The 18,896-nt window shown below is 39.1% G+C and overlaps 1 protein-coding gene across 2 annotated transcripts in view; it reads right to left on the bottom strand.

Moving 5' to 3' along the window:
• GAA1 (glycosylphosphatidylinositol anchor attachment 1) overlaps positions 1 to 18,896 on the bottom strand; it is a 141,401-nt gene that overhangs the window by 13,345 nt on the left and 109,160 nt on the right. For both annotated transcript variants that reach the window (XM_067143589.2, XM_067143590.2), the window contains exons 10-11: positions 12,939 to 13,147; positions 88 to 284 (exon numbers count right to left, since the gene is read on the bottom strand). In XM_067143589.2, the coding sequence (XP_066999690.1) occupies positions 88 to 284; positions 12,939 to 13,147 (406 nt within the window). The remainder of the gene's footprint in view (positions 1 to 87; positions 285 to 12,938; positions 13,148 to 18,896) is intronic.

Raw genomic sequence — 18,896 nt, 5'->3', positions numbered from 1 at the left:
CTTTTTACTAAGCCTTTTCTCACTTCAATGTACGGCTGGTCCCAAATCATTAGTACTATGGAAAAAATTTTCTTAGGAATTACCAACCTTGCAGTGATGAAGGGTGCTCCCAAAAGGATCACTGATGAAAAAAAGTAACTCCAGTATATAGAAGCATCTGTATTAAGACCCATTAACAAGGTTCCCCACTGGCTGAAGTACTGCGGTGCTGCTAAGAGGATAACTCCTAATGCATGTACGGTGAGCAAAGTACTTCCAACCAACACAAGATTCAGTCGTGACTCCTGAAACAGTAATCAGTTCAATGTACATAATGATACATAGATGCTGACTTCCCTTTTTTAAACTTCCCTTATTACACTCAAGGCCTGTACTACGACTGTCAGGTAAACAGCCAGATACGTAGGCTGCAGTTTTGCAAACTAGAAGTTAAATATTTTCTTGTGTATTACCAACGGATTTTAACGACGGTATTGTAATGCAGAAGATGTAGTAACATTTTTATTGAGTTGGTAATAAGGTTACTGAAAATATAATGAAATTTAGGACGGTGGTATACGTATTCCCTGGTGTTTTTGTTTGTTTAGCTCTATTCCTTTTGAAACTGTATTACTAGAATCCAATACGAGAATCTTATTAAGCTATAATGTGGAAGTTCAGGTCAAAAACAGAATTAGGACTGAAATATACACATATGAAGGAATGTTAAAATCAATTAACTGTGTAACAAAACTGAAACTGTTATAGAAAATAAAAAGACTGAAAATGTAACCTGGACACGAAAGTTAACATTCAGGTTATGTATCATTTTTTGTCTAGTACTATTTACGAGGATGCGCGTTACGGCGAAAGTAAAGTTTATATTCGTAATTAATGCCACCGATGCAGCATAGGATCATTAATTTTATTATTAATTCAATTTATTGTTTGCTCATTGAATAAGTAGTTAGTTTCTTTCTTTTCAATACAATGTGGGAATAGTAACTGGCAAGCATTTATCCCACTTTAGCGTAAATACTTTAGTAGAAAGTTGTTATGAAGTAAAAGAAATATAACCTCCTTAACATCCTCATTCGACGGACGAATCACCATGAACAACGTCGTATACCTTTACTCCATAAGTGCATTGCGGATGGATTTGGAACAGAACCCACACTTTTGACATGCATTTTAATGATTAGGAAATGTGTACTATCACCTCTAGTACCCTACCGAATAACATTTAGAAGGTAAAAAAAATGTTCGACTCATGGGACTCGAACCCACGAAAAACTGCATAACAGCATATGATGATGCCCTAACGACTACGGCTACCCATGAAGCTTGCTGTTAAATGCTTGTGTGCAACTGATATAGTCAGTAGCAACAACTTGCTAGCTTGGGAAATCTTTAAAGAATTCTGTGATAGCTGGACAGGAAGCATGACATACTTTATAAATATATACATAGATTACATTGTAACAACTTAATTTCGTACTGCACCATGCAGATGTAGATTCATCTTGATGTGTAGCCATCTTGATTCTTTACAGTAGCGTCCCCGATAGGAGCGAAGTCCCAGATAAGAGCGTTAACTGCCTCTACAACTTCGGCATAGCTAACCTCGAGAATATTCTCCCAGACTGCACATAAACGGAAGTCGTAGTACGCGTTTCCAACCGAACATCCAGATAAATGTGCAAACTGCAACATAAATTTAAACCGCACTTTTATCTGGCTGTCGTAGTACAGGCCATCAGTAACTCTAAAGCAAACAGTATTTATCTTTTGAAGATTATCTTGCACCCTTATATTCAACATACCAGGGAAATACAGGATGTGGGTTTTTCAGGAGGAATAGTGAATATTTTGGGTGGTAGTAGTTGGGACTATTTTGGATACAAAAGGTCATATAAACATATGTTCAATTTGCAATGTGTGTGGAATTACAGTAGAAATATGAGCAACCTTACAAAAATTATTAAAGAGATATAAATTACTGATGAACAAGCCTACATCTTTCGGACAGTTCACGGTCATCATCATCATCATCACCACCACCACCACCACCACCACCATAGACCAACTCCAGTCATCCAGGTGTGGTACACAAGCCTCCTCCACCTTTGTCTGTCCACGAACCACTCTTTTCTTGTAACCCTCTCCCATCTCCCCGACATCTTTCTTTACTAGTACAAGTAATGAACTTCATTCCGGTTCCGTATAGTGTGGAGGTCAACACCGACCCAACCTGATCTATACAAGCACAGGGCTGGAGGCTATACTTGTATTCTCCGTGAAGAAATGTTATAGATTTCAAAACTTCACTCTGTTCCAGAAGCATGACAAACAGATAACATTTGACAGTCTTCATAATTTTAAAGTATTCCTCCAGCCAACCAATAGTTGAGGTAAATACGGTTGGACCCACACCTGTTACAACTAGATTCACCCAAGATTGAAGCTATGAACTTTTTAAACAGATTTTTATTGCATTTGATGATTGTATTTTATCTCAAGTTTTTTATGTATCACAGTTTTTGTTTATCTTTGTGTTATTTTAAGCTGATGATGACCTCTAGGTTAACACATTCACGCCCATCATCTGAGCTGGCTATTTAAAGAGCTGGCCCAGCTATTTCAGCTGTTAGTGGCAGAGCAAACAACAAAGAATTCTTTTCACAATAAGTTCTAAACTAAACAAGATATGGAAACAAAATTTTCCACATACCTTAATGAAGTCCTCTAGTATCTCTGTAGGCTGTGGTAGCTAATGTCACACTTTCCTGGGTGAATGGAAACACCACACTTTCCACAAAAATAGCGTGTTTCACTAATAATTTTATTTCTGAAGCACACTTTGCACCTTCTTGAAGGGAACTTTACTTTATTCGATGGTGGTAACTTGAAGAGAATATGCTCTTTTCTCTTCCCATCTAACCTAAATGGTGCCGGTGCCCTTTTTGGAGGCAAAATCGCGGGACGTTGACTTGGAGCTGATGAAGTAGATGGAGCTGAGATGTCGGAGAGAGGTGACTGTACTTGTATGTCGGGTTCAGTTTTTTCCTGGAGCAAGTTCCTAACTACTGTCTGCATGAAATTCAGAAATGTTTTTGATTTTTGAGGATTTGAGTTCTGGAAGAGCCGAAATGCGTTAAAAAGTGAGCAGTACAGTAAATAAAAAAACACCTTTTTCGGCCACTTTATAGTTTTCCTCATGAAAGGATAGGGCGCCAAGTACTGGTCTGCAGTATCAACACCATGCATGTGTTGATTATAGTCGGTCACAGACTCTGGTTTCATTTGTATTTTTCCAGATTTCTTTGTTTCGACCATTTCTGCCGAATGGATGGTAGTCACCATAGTAATAACCTTTTTGTCTCTCCAAGAAACAAGCAATACATCCTTGTCCCTCCTGAAAGTCATTTCCCCCCGTTTGAGAATTGCCTGGTGTTCCTTTAGATCTTTTGGTACACCCCTATTTGACTGTATTGTTCCACATACGGCAGTGTTCTGTTCCCGTAATTGTTTCGCGAGTCCAACGCTATTGTAATAATTGTCCATATAGACTGTATACCCCTGGCCAAGATAATTTTCAAGCAGCTGAAAAACTGTGCTTTGTAAATTCGCACCACTTGCATCATATATCATGAGTTTACAGATGTACCCCATGTTAGACTCGCAAACCATCCTCACTAAAATGCCCTATTTTATTATTTTACCGGGGTTATATACGCGGAATCTTAGGCGCCCTCTCCAGGCTAGCATTCCTTCGTCCAGAGCAATTTTCTGTTTGGGGGTATAAAGCTCTGTAAATCTGTCCGAAAGTTTCTGTAAAATAGGTCTGATTTTATACAATCTGTCAGTGCTGTGCTCGTATTCGCTGCTGTCACTAAAGTGGAGAAAGGAGAGGATACTTTCGAAGCGATTTCGTGACATTGTCTTTGAGAAAATAGGAGTGGAGAAAATTGGATCTTCTGTCCAGTACATTCTGAGACATGGTTTACTAATAATGCCGGTAGTGAGCATCAAACCCAGGAACTGTCTCATTTCTGAAACAGTCACCGGACTCCACGTTTGAGCAAGAGAGTGTTTAGAGAAGGGGCGCGGCGCAGCACTGATTACATGACTCGCATACAGATTTGTTTGCTCGCATAGGTATTCGAGAAATTCAGCTGTGAGAAATAGATTTACAAATGACATCTCGTTAGTGTTTTCTGTTTCAGTATTTATACCTGGTTTAGCAGTAAATGGGATCGCAGGGGGGGGCGATATAAAGGCGAACATTCAGATACCGGTACTATGTTTTCTGTCACGTGTCCGGGAGAATCGTCTTCACTGTCATCACTGTCACTTTCAATTTCACTTAGTTCAGGAATCAGTTCATCACCTGAGTCTTCATTGAAAAGGATGTCGGCAATTTCGTCAACACTTACATTGTCCTTACACGCCATGGTTGCACTTCAGAACGCGACTATACACACGCTTGTGCAATCAGAAACCAACTACGCAGCCAGCTGGGCCAGCGCTAGGCTACCTTCAGAAACAAAACAAAAAAAGTGCATTGGGAGGGAAAATCGCCGTGGCCATGTGGTTTCTGTTGAGTAGAAACATTCATAAGGGTATTACCTTCGTCTCTCTCGCACATATTTGTGACCAAAATAGATCCCAGCTGCGTAGGAACGGCTGCAATTCAAGGTTGCGCTTATCCGGGCTAACTCGGATACGGTCCACAGCATGCTCACGCGCTATAGGCAATAACTCGGATACGGGCGTGAATGTGTTAAGTCAAAACATGTCCTATGTAGCTTTTTTTTTTTTTTTTTTTTTTTTTGCTGGTTGCTTTACATCGCACTGACTCAGATAGGTCTTATGGCGACGATGGGACAGGGAAGGGCAAGGAGTGGGAAGGAAGCGGCCGTGGCCTTAAATGTAGCTTTTTAGACAGACCCTTTATCAAATGGCAAACTTGTTCTGAACAGGTGGACTTTATACAATTAAATTCTTTTAGATTTTTTTTTTTTTTCTTAGATCTTTCTTTACTCAATCAGTCCATTTTTCTCTGGGTCTGCACACTGGTCTTTTTCCTTTTCTTTTGTATTCCCTTCTTATAGTATAATAGTATTTCAATTCGGAAAGTAGGGTGGGGTTCTATTTTTTTCCGAGAGGAGAGGTGAAAAGAAAAGATAGGATAAGTTAATAAAGGAAGAGGATTAGTAGATAAGATTAAAAGGATTGGAAGTTAAAAGAGAATGAGAAAGGATAAGTTAGGGAAATAATGGAGGGGTAGTTAGGAGGGTGGGTTATTGGAGATAGAAAACGTGGGTAGGAACTTTGTAAGGCATGGAAAATTGAATTCGGGTTTAGAAATTTACAATTTTTGAGAAGAAGAATTAGGAAGTCAAATAGGATATTGGGTTTTTCAGAAACGTCGTTTAAATTGAAATTAGGGTTGAAGTATTGGTCAAGGTGAATAAAACAATTTTCAGTAGTTTTCAGGAGGGGGCCTTTGTTAATGATTTTAAGTATTTTTATATCTTTTTCAATATTGGTGAAATTATGCTTGGAGTCTCGTATGTGTTGTACTATAGCACAAAATCTGTTGTATTTAATGGCGTTGATATGTTCGGAGTATCTGATGTTAAAGTTGCGGCCAGTTTGTCCGATGTACGAGGAGCTGCAGTTGTTACATTTGAATCTGTATACTCCGGATTTAGAAAAAGCATGAGATTTATTTAGTGATTTAGAGTTGTGTAATATATCAAGATTTCTGTTATTGGTTTTAAAAGAAATTGTCATGTTGTGTTTTTAAGAACATTAGTTATTTTATAAGCATCTTGAGTGAAAGTAAAAGTGGAAAATGCAGTGGGTTTGGTTTTGTCTTTTGATAACGGACGGTGTTTGAATTTGTTGATGATACGGTTTATGAAAGAGTTATCAAAGGCATTAAATTTAATGATAGTGCGGATAGTGTTCAATTCGTAATTTAAATCTTTTTTAGAAATAGGGGTGGTGAAGGCACAAAAAATTAGGCTGTTATAAGTAGCACGTTTATGTGCTTCAGAGTGTGAAAAATCTTGCCGTATTGTGGTTGCTGTTTGGGTTGGTTTTCTGAAAATTTTGTAAGTTAAAGAAGAAGGATGTCTAGTTATAGTTAAGCCTAGAAAATTAAGAGTTTTGTTGTCATTTCTGCAACTTGGAGTTTTGAGTTGTCTTGCCTCATTAACATGGTAGTTCACACACTATATGGGAGGATGGAGGTATAATATTTATATAGTGCCATCTTAGCTTTCAGCAGTAATTTTTTATTCCACATCATGCATTTGGAAGACAGTAAACTTGAACTCTTTAAACGTAGTTTTCCATGGTTTTCCATTTCCACACCAGGCAAATGCTGGTCTCACTTGAGGTAAAATTGTGTTGCTTTGATAGTTCTGTCTTTTGAACGTATACTACCTAAATACTTAAACTTTAGAACACTGTCAAGTTTGAAGTCATTTAGTATAATTTGTAGTTTGTCATCTCCCCTTTGTATATTCATCACCACAGTCTAAGCCTTGCCGATATTTAAATTATGTATCTCGGACTCTTAGCCTTTCCTCCACATCCTTTTCAGTTTCACTCCAGATCACTATGTTGTCTGCAAAGAAGAAAGCCAGCTTCCTTTTTAATGTCTTTATTATTGCACCCATCACGGTGTTAAATAGGAGTGACAAAGCACTGCCTTGCTGTACTCCTCTCTTTGTTTCAAACAATATAGACAGCCTGGAACCTACTTGCAGACAACTTCTGGTTTTTCCATCCAACATCTTCACTTTCCCAATAAGGCTCCCATGAACCTTTGGCTTTTTTAGGCATTCCAGACAGGCTCCCTTGGTATACTACCATAAGCCTTTTCAATGTCTAGGATTTCCTTTTCTCTCACTGCTTAATTATTGTACTTCTGGGCATGAAACCATATTGTTCTTCTTCCAACAAAGATTTATACAATTCCTCTTAATCTACTCTCTATGACTTTTTCCAAAAGTTTTAAACCATGAGAGAGCAGCATAATGCCATGGTCATTGGCACATAAAGCCTTCTTCCCATTCTCTTCAATGCACTCTTTAGCTCTCTATGCAATAGTATTTTTGAACATGGACTGTGAACTGTTCCAAAAGGACACAGGTTTGTGCATCAGTAGGTAATATGTGAATCTTTAATAATGTTTCTAAGGTTGTTCTTATGCATACAATGCAAACAGCTATACATTCCACACAAATTTTGATATATGTTTATACGACCTTTTGCACTTCAAATACTTTATCCTACTGCCTCCCAAAATATTTACTGTTCCTCCTGAAATACCCTTTATACAACATTTATCATAATCAAGCTTCATACATCGTTGGTCCACGTTCTATTCCAGAATTTGCATTAAGAGGATTTGAATTCGGAAACAAAGATTCGTACAAGGTGCTCTTGATCTCTTCAAGATAATAAATTCAAATTCTACTCTCAGCCATCTTATAAGTGGCTTTCTGTAGTTTTCTACTTTGACCACAAGTGAAAGCCAGGATAATTCTGAAACAGGCCAGGGTCACTTTCTTACCATCCTCAAACCCAATTAATTACAAATACATACACGACACGTACTGCAGGTCCACAGGTTAACATAGTGTACATACAAGAAGTGCACAGAACTATTGACCACTATGTCCTAAATTCCTAAAATAAAACTACAAAAAATAATACAAATTTACAATAATACTTGACAATTTTGAAATGATGATAGTAATTCATGAAGAAGGGATTACAGATACACAGTACAAGGGCAACAATTTTGAAGGAAAACTTATCCTCCACCCCATCAAGCGAATTGGCTGCACAGTACACATCATGTAATGACTCTAACCGCACGACCAGCTAGCTTGATAGAGGATATTTTACAAACCAAGCTAATTCTAAATATTATGAAACAATAGCTGAATTTGAATAATAAATCAAGATGGATATTAAAAAAATAGTGTGTGAGGCACAATGTATTACCAATGTGACATCTTAATCCTTCAATGCAAGAGAAAAGCTATGTGCAAGGAAACACTCTCAACATAATGCTTTCACTTCTCCTTAAGTTACAAATTTCCAACCGATATCAATTTTTCCTTCAACGTTGACACCTATTAACTAGGGATGAATAAAATTTAAGAATTATACTGTATTTACCATAGCCCGTACAGCTCAGGACAGACAGGAATGGCGATGAGAAGGTTATGGGACCACATAGCTATGGGAGAAGGAATTCAGAAGGCGAACATCTCCTAGACTTCTGCATAAGAAACTGTTTGGTAGTAAAAAACAGTTTGTTCAGCAAAAGAGTCAGTCACAAGATTACCCGTTACAGTTAGGATGGAAAGAGCAAGACAGTCATTGACTATGTCATTACAGATAAAGAAAGAAGTAGACTTGTGACTGAAGTCAAGGTGATTCCAAGTGAGAACCTCAATAGCGACCACCGGTTATTAGTAGCAGATCTGAAAGACATTAATATACCAAAGATAACAACCAGGAAATTACCTAAGATTAAGGTGTGTGAACTACAACAGATTGGAAAAAGGACCGACTATCAGGACCGTATAAGAGGACAACTGCCTACGGAAGAAGTGGAGAGTGGTGAGGTAGAGTGGACAAGATTTAAACACCTTGATAAAAGAAGCAATAGAGGTTTGCGGGAAGACAAGTGTGAGAGTAAGGGAAGAAGACACCCCCTGGTGGAATGAGAGAGTAAGATCCTCAATAAAGGAAAGGAACATGGCACAAAAAGAATGAGATAGGAAGAAATCCAAGCCAGAACAAGTAAGGGATGAGGGGAAAATCAGAGACCTCGAGCAAGTTTACCGAGACAAGAAATTGAGAGTTAAGAGAGTAATAGAAGAGGAGAAGACAAAGAGCTGGGAGAAATTTACTCAAAACTGAAGGAAGACAGCAGAGGCAATATGAAACTATTGTTCAGAGTGATCAAAAACAAAAGGAATTCAGTTGAACCCATCAAAGCAATTGAGGATCCTAAATAGAAACCTGGCCAGGAAAGAAGAGGACATCAGAGAGGTTCTGAGGAATCATTTTGATTACCTATTGAACAGGACAGAAGCAGATCAGAGAACAGAAGAAACAGCTGTTGAAACCTGCACAGAGGTCCCTCCCATTACATGGGCAGAAAAAGAAGCAGCCCTTAAGAAGATGCCACAAGGGAAATCCCCAGGAATCGATGAAGTCAGCACGGACATGATTAAAGCAGCAGGAGTCCAGGGTTTACAGTGGCTACACAGAGTGCTCAATGCAGTTTGAAAAGATGGCAAGATACCTACTGATTGGAGCAAGGGTGTCATTATACCTCTATTTAAGAAAGGAAATCACCGAAAATGCTCCAACTACCTGGGAATAACACACCTTTCTCTTGGGCTTAAGATTCCTGAGAAAATCTTAGGGAGCAGATTGTGAGTCATCTTAGAGCAACAGTTTGAAGAGGAACAGTATGGATTCAGGCCTAACAGGTCCACAACAGACCTAATCTTCAGTGTCCATATGTTAATGGAAAAATATTGGGAAAAAGGCAAATATCTGTTTATGGTTTTCCTTGACATTGAGAAGGCATATGACAGCACTGCAAGAGAGAAGATATGGGAATGCCTGAGAAAAAGGAATGTGCCAGAGGGACTGGTGAGGAAGGTTCAGATGCTGTATGAGAACTGTACCAGCTGTGTGCGATTGGGTAACAGACATTCATCCTGGTTCAAGACCGAAAGTGGAGTCCAGCAAGGCAGTGCACTATCCCCATTATTGTTTATCGCCATCATGGATGACATAATGAAGAACATCAAGAAAACCTCCGGTGAACTAAATGCAATGGCCTTTGCTGATGATGTTATGATCTGGGGAGAAACTGAGGAACAAGTACAGTCAAGACTCAATGAATGGAAGGTTAAGTTTCAGGAGTTCAATCTCAAGGTAAGCAAACTCAAAACAGTAGTGACGGCAATAAACAGAGAGGGACGACCAGCGACCGAGGAAAATTACTGGATCTTCAAGCTATTCTCCATTTTACTTTGGCGTTTGAAACCACAGTGCCTAATGTTGAATGTGTCGCGCTGATCACCGGGAGCTGGCAAGTTGCTTCAATGGATCTACTCGTCTTCAACTCCTGCACGATTATGGATCTTCGTATGTGTTCGATTGTGATGTGACTTTGTGCCTGACAGTGTTTAAAAACTGGCTCATTTAACAGTTCTCCGCTATTCGTAAACAATGTGGGACTTTGCCTAGCGCTGCATGTGCCATGCTGCCGCTCAGAGAATTGCGCACTGTTTTCTTTTGAGTGACTTGCATTTTACTTCTTCCAAGTTTTACAGTGTCTACCCCCGTTCATTTTTATATCGCCTCTTCTACTGATTCGGACTGTACTTCATCTTTCATTTCCTTTTCCTATGCATTGTTTTTCTTGTTTTAATCGGCTGATGATGACCTGGACTAGGGTCGAAACCGGTACCATTTCTACTTATTATTAAATAAGAATGTAATTCACTACATTTCTTATTCTTTTGTATTGAATAGGTTGAATCACTTTATCAATTATTTCAATTTTAACTGTAATATTCTTCAATACGGAACAATGAAATTTTTAACTTTAAATGCGTACCGGTAAATAACGTGGCCGATAGCAGTTGTTAACTTGTTAAAAATAACGGCTGAAGTAAACGATCTATTAATTTTAATGTTATATATTGAAATTAAGTAAGATGTGATACGGTACACCTCAAGATATGGCAGAGTACATCACTGATTTCAGAGGATAGTTCATATTATTTTCTCTCTAGTTAAATTTCGGAAAGGCTATTCCCATATAAATTTTTAGCGAGGATAACTCATTTCTCCACATGCGTATCAAATGTGTTTTCATGACACATATACGGTTAGGTTAGGTGACGCCATTTGAAGAAGAAAACTCTGGAGTGATACCGTATTTCTCCAAATCCAAGATGAGGTTTTTTCCCTCAGAATCTCACGCGAAAAATCAAGGGTCGCCTTGCATTCGCGGCCTAACAGTAATGAATACCTCTGGCAACTCTCGAGGGAACCACGCTGCTTCTTTTCACCCCCGCACGCACACACAAAATTCGTTGACAATAAGCGACCGCCTCTTTATTATACATCACTAGCCGTGACAACCGGTTGTACAGTGACTGTGTGTAACGTCACTGGATCTCGGGAAATAGTGAAGAGAGAATGACATTCTATTCGGCTCTACAAAACACGTTTCTCAAATCTGCAGAATGGCATCAAAATATGCGAGCCTTCGCATTCTTAGAAAGGCCACGGCTTCTCAGTAGCAGAGTTATAACGCGTCTACTGTACCTGACTCTTAGTAAAATTAAGTTTTATAGATAGCAAGAATATTTTCGTGATGGATAGTCGTAAAGATATGTGGGACAGGTACTGCCGGCAAATTGTCAACGGGTTTTCGTCGATATTATACCAATTTTAAGTTACCGGTAATGGTTATTAAACACTCGGAAATGTAGAATAATTGTGCAGCCGCAAGAAAATATGGCGTAGGCTTAACCAAGTCAATAGTTGGCGTCAGCGCGAAGACAAAGATACAAAAATTGCATTCAGTGGAACGCAACAAGGACACTTTAAATGAAAATGAAAATGAAATTGTGAGGTATGTGCACGAAAAACGCAAGGGCGGAAAGGCCATACCGTGGCACAATAAACTCGTTCGTTGACCTTCAACTGAAGTTGGCCGAACCCGGCAAGCAAGACGTGCGTGTAGCGGTAGCCGGTTATATCTGATGCTGAGTAAAAGTACCGTAACAGTTTTTATAGACAGCAAGAATATTTTCCTGACGGACCGCCGTATTGTAGAGACGCATGGGATAGGTATTGCTGGAAAATTTTCAACGGGTTCTCTTCGGTATTATGATGCCAATTTTAAGTTAATAGTCATTAAACCCACGGAAATAAAGTATAATTGTGCAGCCACAAAAAAAATGCGGCATAACGAAAGCCAGTGTTCGGTGTCTAAAAATTGTATAAAAATGCGTACTGTACAACAAAGGCATTCAAATGATTTTACAACGCACTTTTTGAACCTGATTAAAAATTTTTGAAGGAAAAAGTGGGGTTCGTCTTGGATTCGGAGGAATACGAAACTAATATTTTCAGAATTAAATTAAACATACACTTTCACGTAGTATCGGATATTGAAAAATAACAAAGAAGTATGTCGTAGTGTGGATGTCATCAGTGGAAACGCAAGTTTTGAACAAACTGATTGCCGTTTCATACCGATTTTAATGTGTATGGGGGTTTTCCGACTTTAAAACAAAAATTGGATATAACGACAATCCGCTATAGCGAGTAAATTTTCAGCTGTTGTGAATTCTCGCTATAACAGACTTCTACTGTATTTGTATTTACAGAGGGAGTCTGATGCCTTAGGATCTTTCCGAGAGCCTAGCTCTAAGTACCACTCCGACACACCACAGAGAGCATGAGCACACGTATTTACAGCTTCTGGTTATCTCTTCCCTACCAGCTTGCAATTCAAGATATTCCAAGCAATATGGCTACAACTGAATTGTATAACACAATGATTGTCAACAAATAAGAATTATATTTGTGTAAATTTCTATTAAAAGACAAACTTCATTGTGTTTCTGTATTGAACTGAGATCACAGAGATAAGTTTTTGTAAGGTTCAAATTAAATTTCTATGTAAATACATGTACATAAAAGTGGAATAAGTAAATGTTCATTATTTTAATCTTCAATAGGTATGCGATTGGTTAACATGTAATAACGCTGCAAAGTTTCTAAAACACCAAAAACAAATTTTTAAAAATACATATTTTACTTTTTAAAAAACACTCACTTTTACAGATCTCTACCAACAAACATAAAAATTATCATTGACTAACTTGTTCAGCAACTCCCTTTTTGGCAGCTTTAAAATCTCCTGGTGATAAAGACTCTTTGTTATTGCTTTTCTGCTTGTTTTCTCCTTTACTTTTCTTCTCCCCTTTGGTAACAGTCTGGTTAACAGGATCTTCTTGCATCTTCAACCATAATGCCAATCCTTTGATAAGAAGTCCGCCACACAATAAGCCTAATGGTGGCATATACATTCCTAAAGATAAAGCAAGAGAAAAGGTCTCATATAATTATAATATACAGTTTTCTTTTACATTTACCCTCTGACTTGACCTGTCGTCTTACAATTAGACATACTCAACCAATCAAGTGAACATCCATGAGAAAAACTATTGAAATTATACACTAATATACATTTATACACTATCTCAAGTACGTTTGCTAAAAAAATCTCTTGGCTGGAAAGGCAACAATGATGTGCAAAGAAAACAGTTGCCAAACATTCTGACAAGAAAAAACCACAATAGTAATAACAATGATATAATCCAAGGAAACTGGGGAGAAAAAATGAGAGAAAACCCTTGGGAAAAAACAGCAGAAAATTTAACCCCTTAACTGGGTTTGACGCCTAAAGGCGTCAACAGCTGTTGCACGAGTATTGGGTATGACGCCTTTAGGCGTTCTTGTACTTCTAAATGTGTTCTTGCGTAGGATTACCTTCCTATAGGCGTATGACTATTCTTAATCAGTTCTGCCATATACTATCATAATTTAAAACAAATTCCATTCATATTAGATGTGATTATTGCTGTCCTATTGATTTCTATTCGGTCTCACGCCAGTCGGGTAGTTCACGCCTAGGCGGCAGTCCAACAGCTGTTTCGTGTTGCCTCGCACGGTCCGTGCCAAATTCTTCGTAAATAATTTATTTGTGTATATGTACATTGAAATAACTGAATTTGCAAGTTGTTGCCATCGTTGTTGTTGTTACTACAATACAGTTGTTCTACAAATTCCACTGTCCATGTTCTGATAACTTTTTGTAAATCGGTCTATATATGATGGTAAACTGTTCCGTGTGACGTGATAATGGCTTGCTTAGGTAAGACGTAGAATTATCTGAGAATCCGCCGACCGGATGTAGGAATCACTCAAGAAAACGTTGTGTTGTGTGCCAGTCAAACCAAAGACGACTGAAAACTGTCTACTACTGTGAGGAATGATACGTGGCACTTTGTGCTTGCCTGCCCTTGCTTCCGTATTTACCACTCTGTGAGCAATTTCAGAATGACATATGAACCAGAAAGTATGTAGAACCTATTGATGCATATCTGAAAACTTGAAAAATGTCATCATAAGAATGAAAGGAACACTTTTTAAATTCACTTTTGTATGAACACTCTGTGTATATATTATATATATTTACGGGTTTACAAGAAAAACGGTAATAACATAATGCTATTGAATTTCTACTATATCACTCGTAATTTAAGTAAATCAAGTAAAATATATTTTTCTGTTGAGTATTTACATCTACGCCGGCCCGTGGTGTAGGGGTGCCGGCCTCTTACCCGGCAGCCTCGGGTTCGGTTCCCGGCCAGGTCAGGGATTTTTTCCTGGACCCAAGGGCTGGTTCGAGATCCACTCAGCCTACGTAATTAGAACTGAGGAGCTATCTGACGGTGAGATAGCGGCCCCGGTCTCGAAAGCCAAGAATAACGCCCGAGAGGATTCTTCATGCTGACCACACGACACCTCGTAATCTGCAGGACTTCGGGCTGAGCAGCAGTCGCTTGGTAGGCCAAGGCCCTTCAAGGGCTGTAGTGCCATGGGGTTTGTTTTTGTTTTTTGTATTTACATCTGCCGCACGCTACTGTACCCATTCCAAAAGTGCGCGTTGTGCTGAATAATTACCCACTGGCTGCTTGATGTTATGAAACTATTCCCCAGTTAAGGGGTTAAGGGTCAGGATAGGCCACAACAGCCTTGATAAGCATTTAAGAACTGGCAGTTGTCAGTCAAATGAACGCCCACTGCGCCATGTTCCAGATTGCTTAATGCAGGGATAACCAGGTTGATTCACCACCTGACGTGAAGTGACCATCACGTAGACACACACACTCACTCCCTCTCCATTAAATATTGCCCAGATCTTTTTCACATCTTATTATGACACTATACAGCCAAAGCTTGACTATACCCTGATACAAGTTGACAAGTATAATCAGGCAGTGAAGCAGAGTATATTGTTGACATCAGTACACATGGTGAAACAGACTCCCTATCCATGCGCTATGTGACAGTAGTTTCACGTCATGGTTTCAAGGTTGCAAATCGATCCTTGTCATTCCTGCCATAATAGATGAGGAACATCTACTCTACTGCCCAGAACTTGACAACAATCAGCAAAGATTCAGAAACATGACCAAATTCTAGTGGAATGACATTTCTCTGATGATGAGATACTTCTCCATATCTACCAAAGAAACAACAGCAGCAACATTTATCCACAAAAATATATTGACAAAGGTTGTTTTTTTTCCTTCAGGATATTAGGCCATGTAGACATGCTTTAAGGATAAACGTTCAATTCATGGTTGTCAGCAAGGACATGATCGATACCACATTATCAGTTGCTGATGAAGTCATTGAAGGGTTTGTTCATATAAATATCTTTATGGGTGCTGCCTGAATGACAAAGGGGATTGCAGCCAGGAAATTACAATGAGCAAGCCACACATGTCTTTATTTAAGTTAAGAATCTGCTATGTCACCGAGATCTCAGTCTGAGAACGAGACTATGCACCCTCACATATTACATACTCCTTGAACTAAAGTATGGACACAAGGGGTGGACATTAAACAAAACCTTGGAGAAGAAGTTGGATGCATATGAAATATGGCTATATTGTCGCATGCTTCGTATGCCGAAACCTGACAGGGTGAGAAACACAGAAGTGCTGCATCAGATGGGCAAGGAGATGGAGGTGCTCTACAATATCGGGCAACAGAAATTCCAATATTTCGGCCATGTGACTTGAAACAACATTCAAGTACCGCCTTCAGCAGCTAATCACAGTAGGCAAGTTCGAAGGACAGCGCAGACCAGGCAGGAGGAAGAGCTACTGGCTCAAGAATTTGTGGGAATGGTTTGAACTTGACCCTGCATCTCTGTTTCGAATAGCAGCGTCGAAAGAAAATATTCCAATGATATACACCAATCTCCAATGCAGAAACAGCTTATGAAGAAGACATTTTGAAAGTGCTGACATTTCAGCTACACAGTGAAAAGTGGAATGATAATTTCTGGACATGCTTGTGAAGAGGGAAGGCCACCATCTAGCCCATATGATGTACAAGAAGCCTACAAATACTGACTGCTATCTCAATAAGGACTCCAACAATCACACTAAATAGGAACGGGCGATGATGAGGATGCAGTCTGTGCAAGCCAAGCGACTGTGTCAGCCAGATCTGTACCAAAGCAAAGTGGAGCATCTCTTTGCAGCTTTATAAGCTAATGGAAACAGCAAAACTGAGATCAAGAGGGTGGTTGAGTCTGATGATGATGATGCTTGTTGTTTAAAGGGGCCTAACATCGAGGTCATCGGCCCGGTTGAGTCTACTTGACGATCTAAGGAGAAACAAGAAGAAGAACCATGCAAGAGAAAGGCATTTCTTCATTAGATCCCAGTGATTACAGGCAGAATTAGTAAGGTTTTTAAGTGTCATAACATCAAAACTTCCTTTACAATTATGAAGAAAATATCCCGGTAGTTACAGCCAACTAAGGACCCCTGGAGCCTCTCTTCAGTGCAGGCATGTACCATATTCCCTGTTAGTACAGGAAGGTTTATATTGGTACCACCAAACGCAGCGTAACACCAGACTGAAGGAATATTAACGACATTATTGTCTCGCCCAACTTGAAAAATATGTGGTGGAGAACATACTCTCTCTTTCCAAGATCATAAGGTGAAATTTGAGAAAATCAAGGTTCTGGCTACCACCCATCAGTATCATTTACGTCACTACTGGGAAGCTGTGGAGATATTGAGGCACAACAACAGTTTCAACAGGAAAGAAGAGGGTCTAGAGATTAGCAGAGTTGGAGACCATTACTCACTGCAAAACTACAAATGCACGCCAGCCTGTTGTCATTTTGTCATGACAAGGGCTACCACAGCGTAGCAGAAACATCAAGACTTTCAAAATGTCTACATAACCTATTATCCTTAAAAGCAACCAAAGCTTGTTGACTGACTTCAGCCGTGAAAGCCTGCATCAGTATTTAAAAGATGTGTCTCATCACTAACGTAACCTCACTTACAAAAGTGGAGGCACAATACAATGGACACAAGATGGTCCACATCTTGATAGTAGCTTTCAATAATTTTAGCAAGTTGGTGTAAATCACGAAGAGGGCAAGCCAAAAGATTTAATTTCAAATGAACTTTTAATCAGCTATTGTTTGTATGCTATGGAATGCTAGATTCAGACAATTTGGCCTCAAGATAAGCAAGTCCAAACGACAGTGTTGCCTGTTAGTCGACAGAACATCCCTACTAACATCACTCTAGATGGATCAAAGTATATCAGTTCCACTATCTTGGCAGAGTAGTAACAACAAATAGCTATGGGCAGAAATCACTAGTAGAGTACAGAATGGAGCACAGTTTTAAAATCTTGTGAGAAAACTTTTTTGGGATAAGCAAGTTCCTAAAATTAAAATTAATACTCTACAGGAGCTCCTTTGTACCAGTTATAACATACAGTCTAGAAACCTGCATCCAAACCAACAGGAATATCAACAAACTACAAGCAATGGAAATGAACTATGATTCAGGAAACAAGGAGGGACAAAATAAGAATCGGCAAGATATGCCATCTTGTCCAAGTGAAAAAAAATCTTAGTGAGATTTGTGTCAAAGCCAAGCTGAAATGGTTTGGTCATCTCAAAAGAATGGACACACAAAGAACAGCTAATGTGGTTTAAGAAGAAACTCTAAGGCAAAAAATCAAATGGTCGGCCAAGGAAGAGATGGATCGATCAGATTAGAAATGATCTAGCTGGATGAACAGCAGATTATAGAAGACATTTACATGGACAGAAGTAAATAGATAATGTTCATTCACAGCACCCGAGAAACTGAAAATGGTTCAAGATGATGATGATGATGATAACGATTGTATTATAATAATGTTAATGATTTTATGTCCCACTAACTTTTTTTTTTTTTTTTTTTTACAGTTTTTGGAGATGCCGAGGTGCCGGAATTTTGTCCCGAAGAAATTCTTTAACATGCATCTGCCAAAAGGAACCCAACATATTTGAGCACCTTCAAATACCATTGGACTGAGATAGCAACCTGCTATTAGTGTATGCACATTATACCATCATTATTGATGTTATTTCTAGATGACATTTGACATTTCTCTAAATGAAACATATCGACTTATCACTGGCTGTTTGAGACCAACGCCACGAAATATAATTACTGTTTGGCTGGAATCGCCCCACCAGATATTAGAATAGAAGTTGCATCCATGAATGAGAGAACTAAGCACTTGCCTCGTGCACACCCATTGTATGGATATGAACCTGCCCACTGACGGTTGAGGTCTAGGAGGAGTTCCCTGAATACAACCGAAGATCTAAACGAATCTGCTCAATCCACAAGGTTGAGATTATGGAGAACTAGAAATCCTCAACTTGCTGGTTGGATGCTACCAATTGAACATTTCCCTCCGGTACATGAGGAACATTGGTCTACTTGGAAATCGTTGAACAGGCTTATGGCCAGGCAGGCATCAATTTTTGGTAATGAGACAAACGCCCGGTTTCACCAAACTTCACCAAGGGAGATGAAATGAAATGGCGTATGGCTTTTAGTGCTGGGATGTGACCGAGGACTTCAGCTCGCGATATGCAGGTCTTTTGATCTGACGCCCGTAGGCGACCTGCGTGTTATGATGTGGATGAAATGATGATGAAGATGACACAT

The sequence above is a fragment of the Anabrus simplex genome, chromosome 3 (genome assembly GCF_040414725.1).
Source record: "Anabrus simplex isolate iqAnaSimp1 chromosome 3, ASM4041472v1, whole genome shotgun sequence".
In the NCBI taxonomy this organism is placed as follows: Eukaryota; Metazoa; Arthropoda; class Insecta; order Orthoptera; family Tettigoniidae; genus Anabrus; species Anabrus simplex.
The sequence above is the reverse complement of the archived record's forward strand: the minus strand, read 5'-3'. Positions and strand labels throughout refer to the sequence as shown.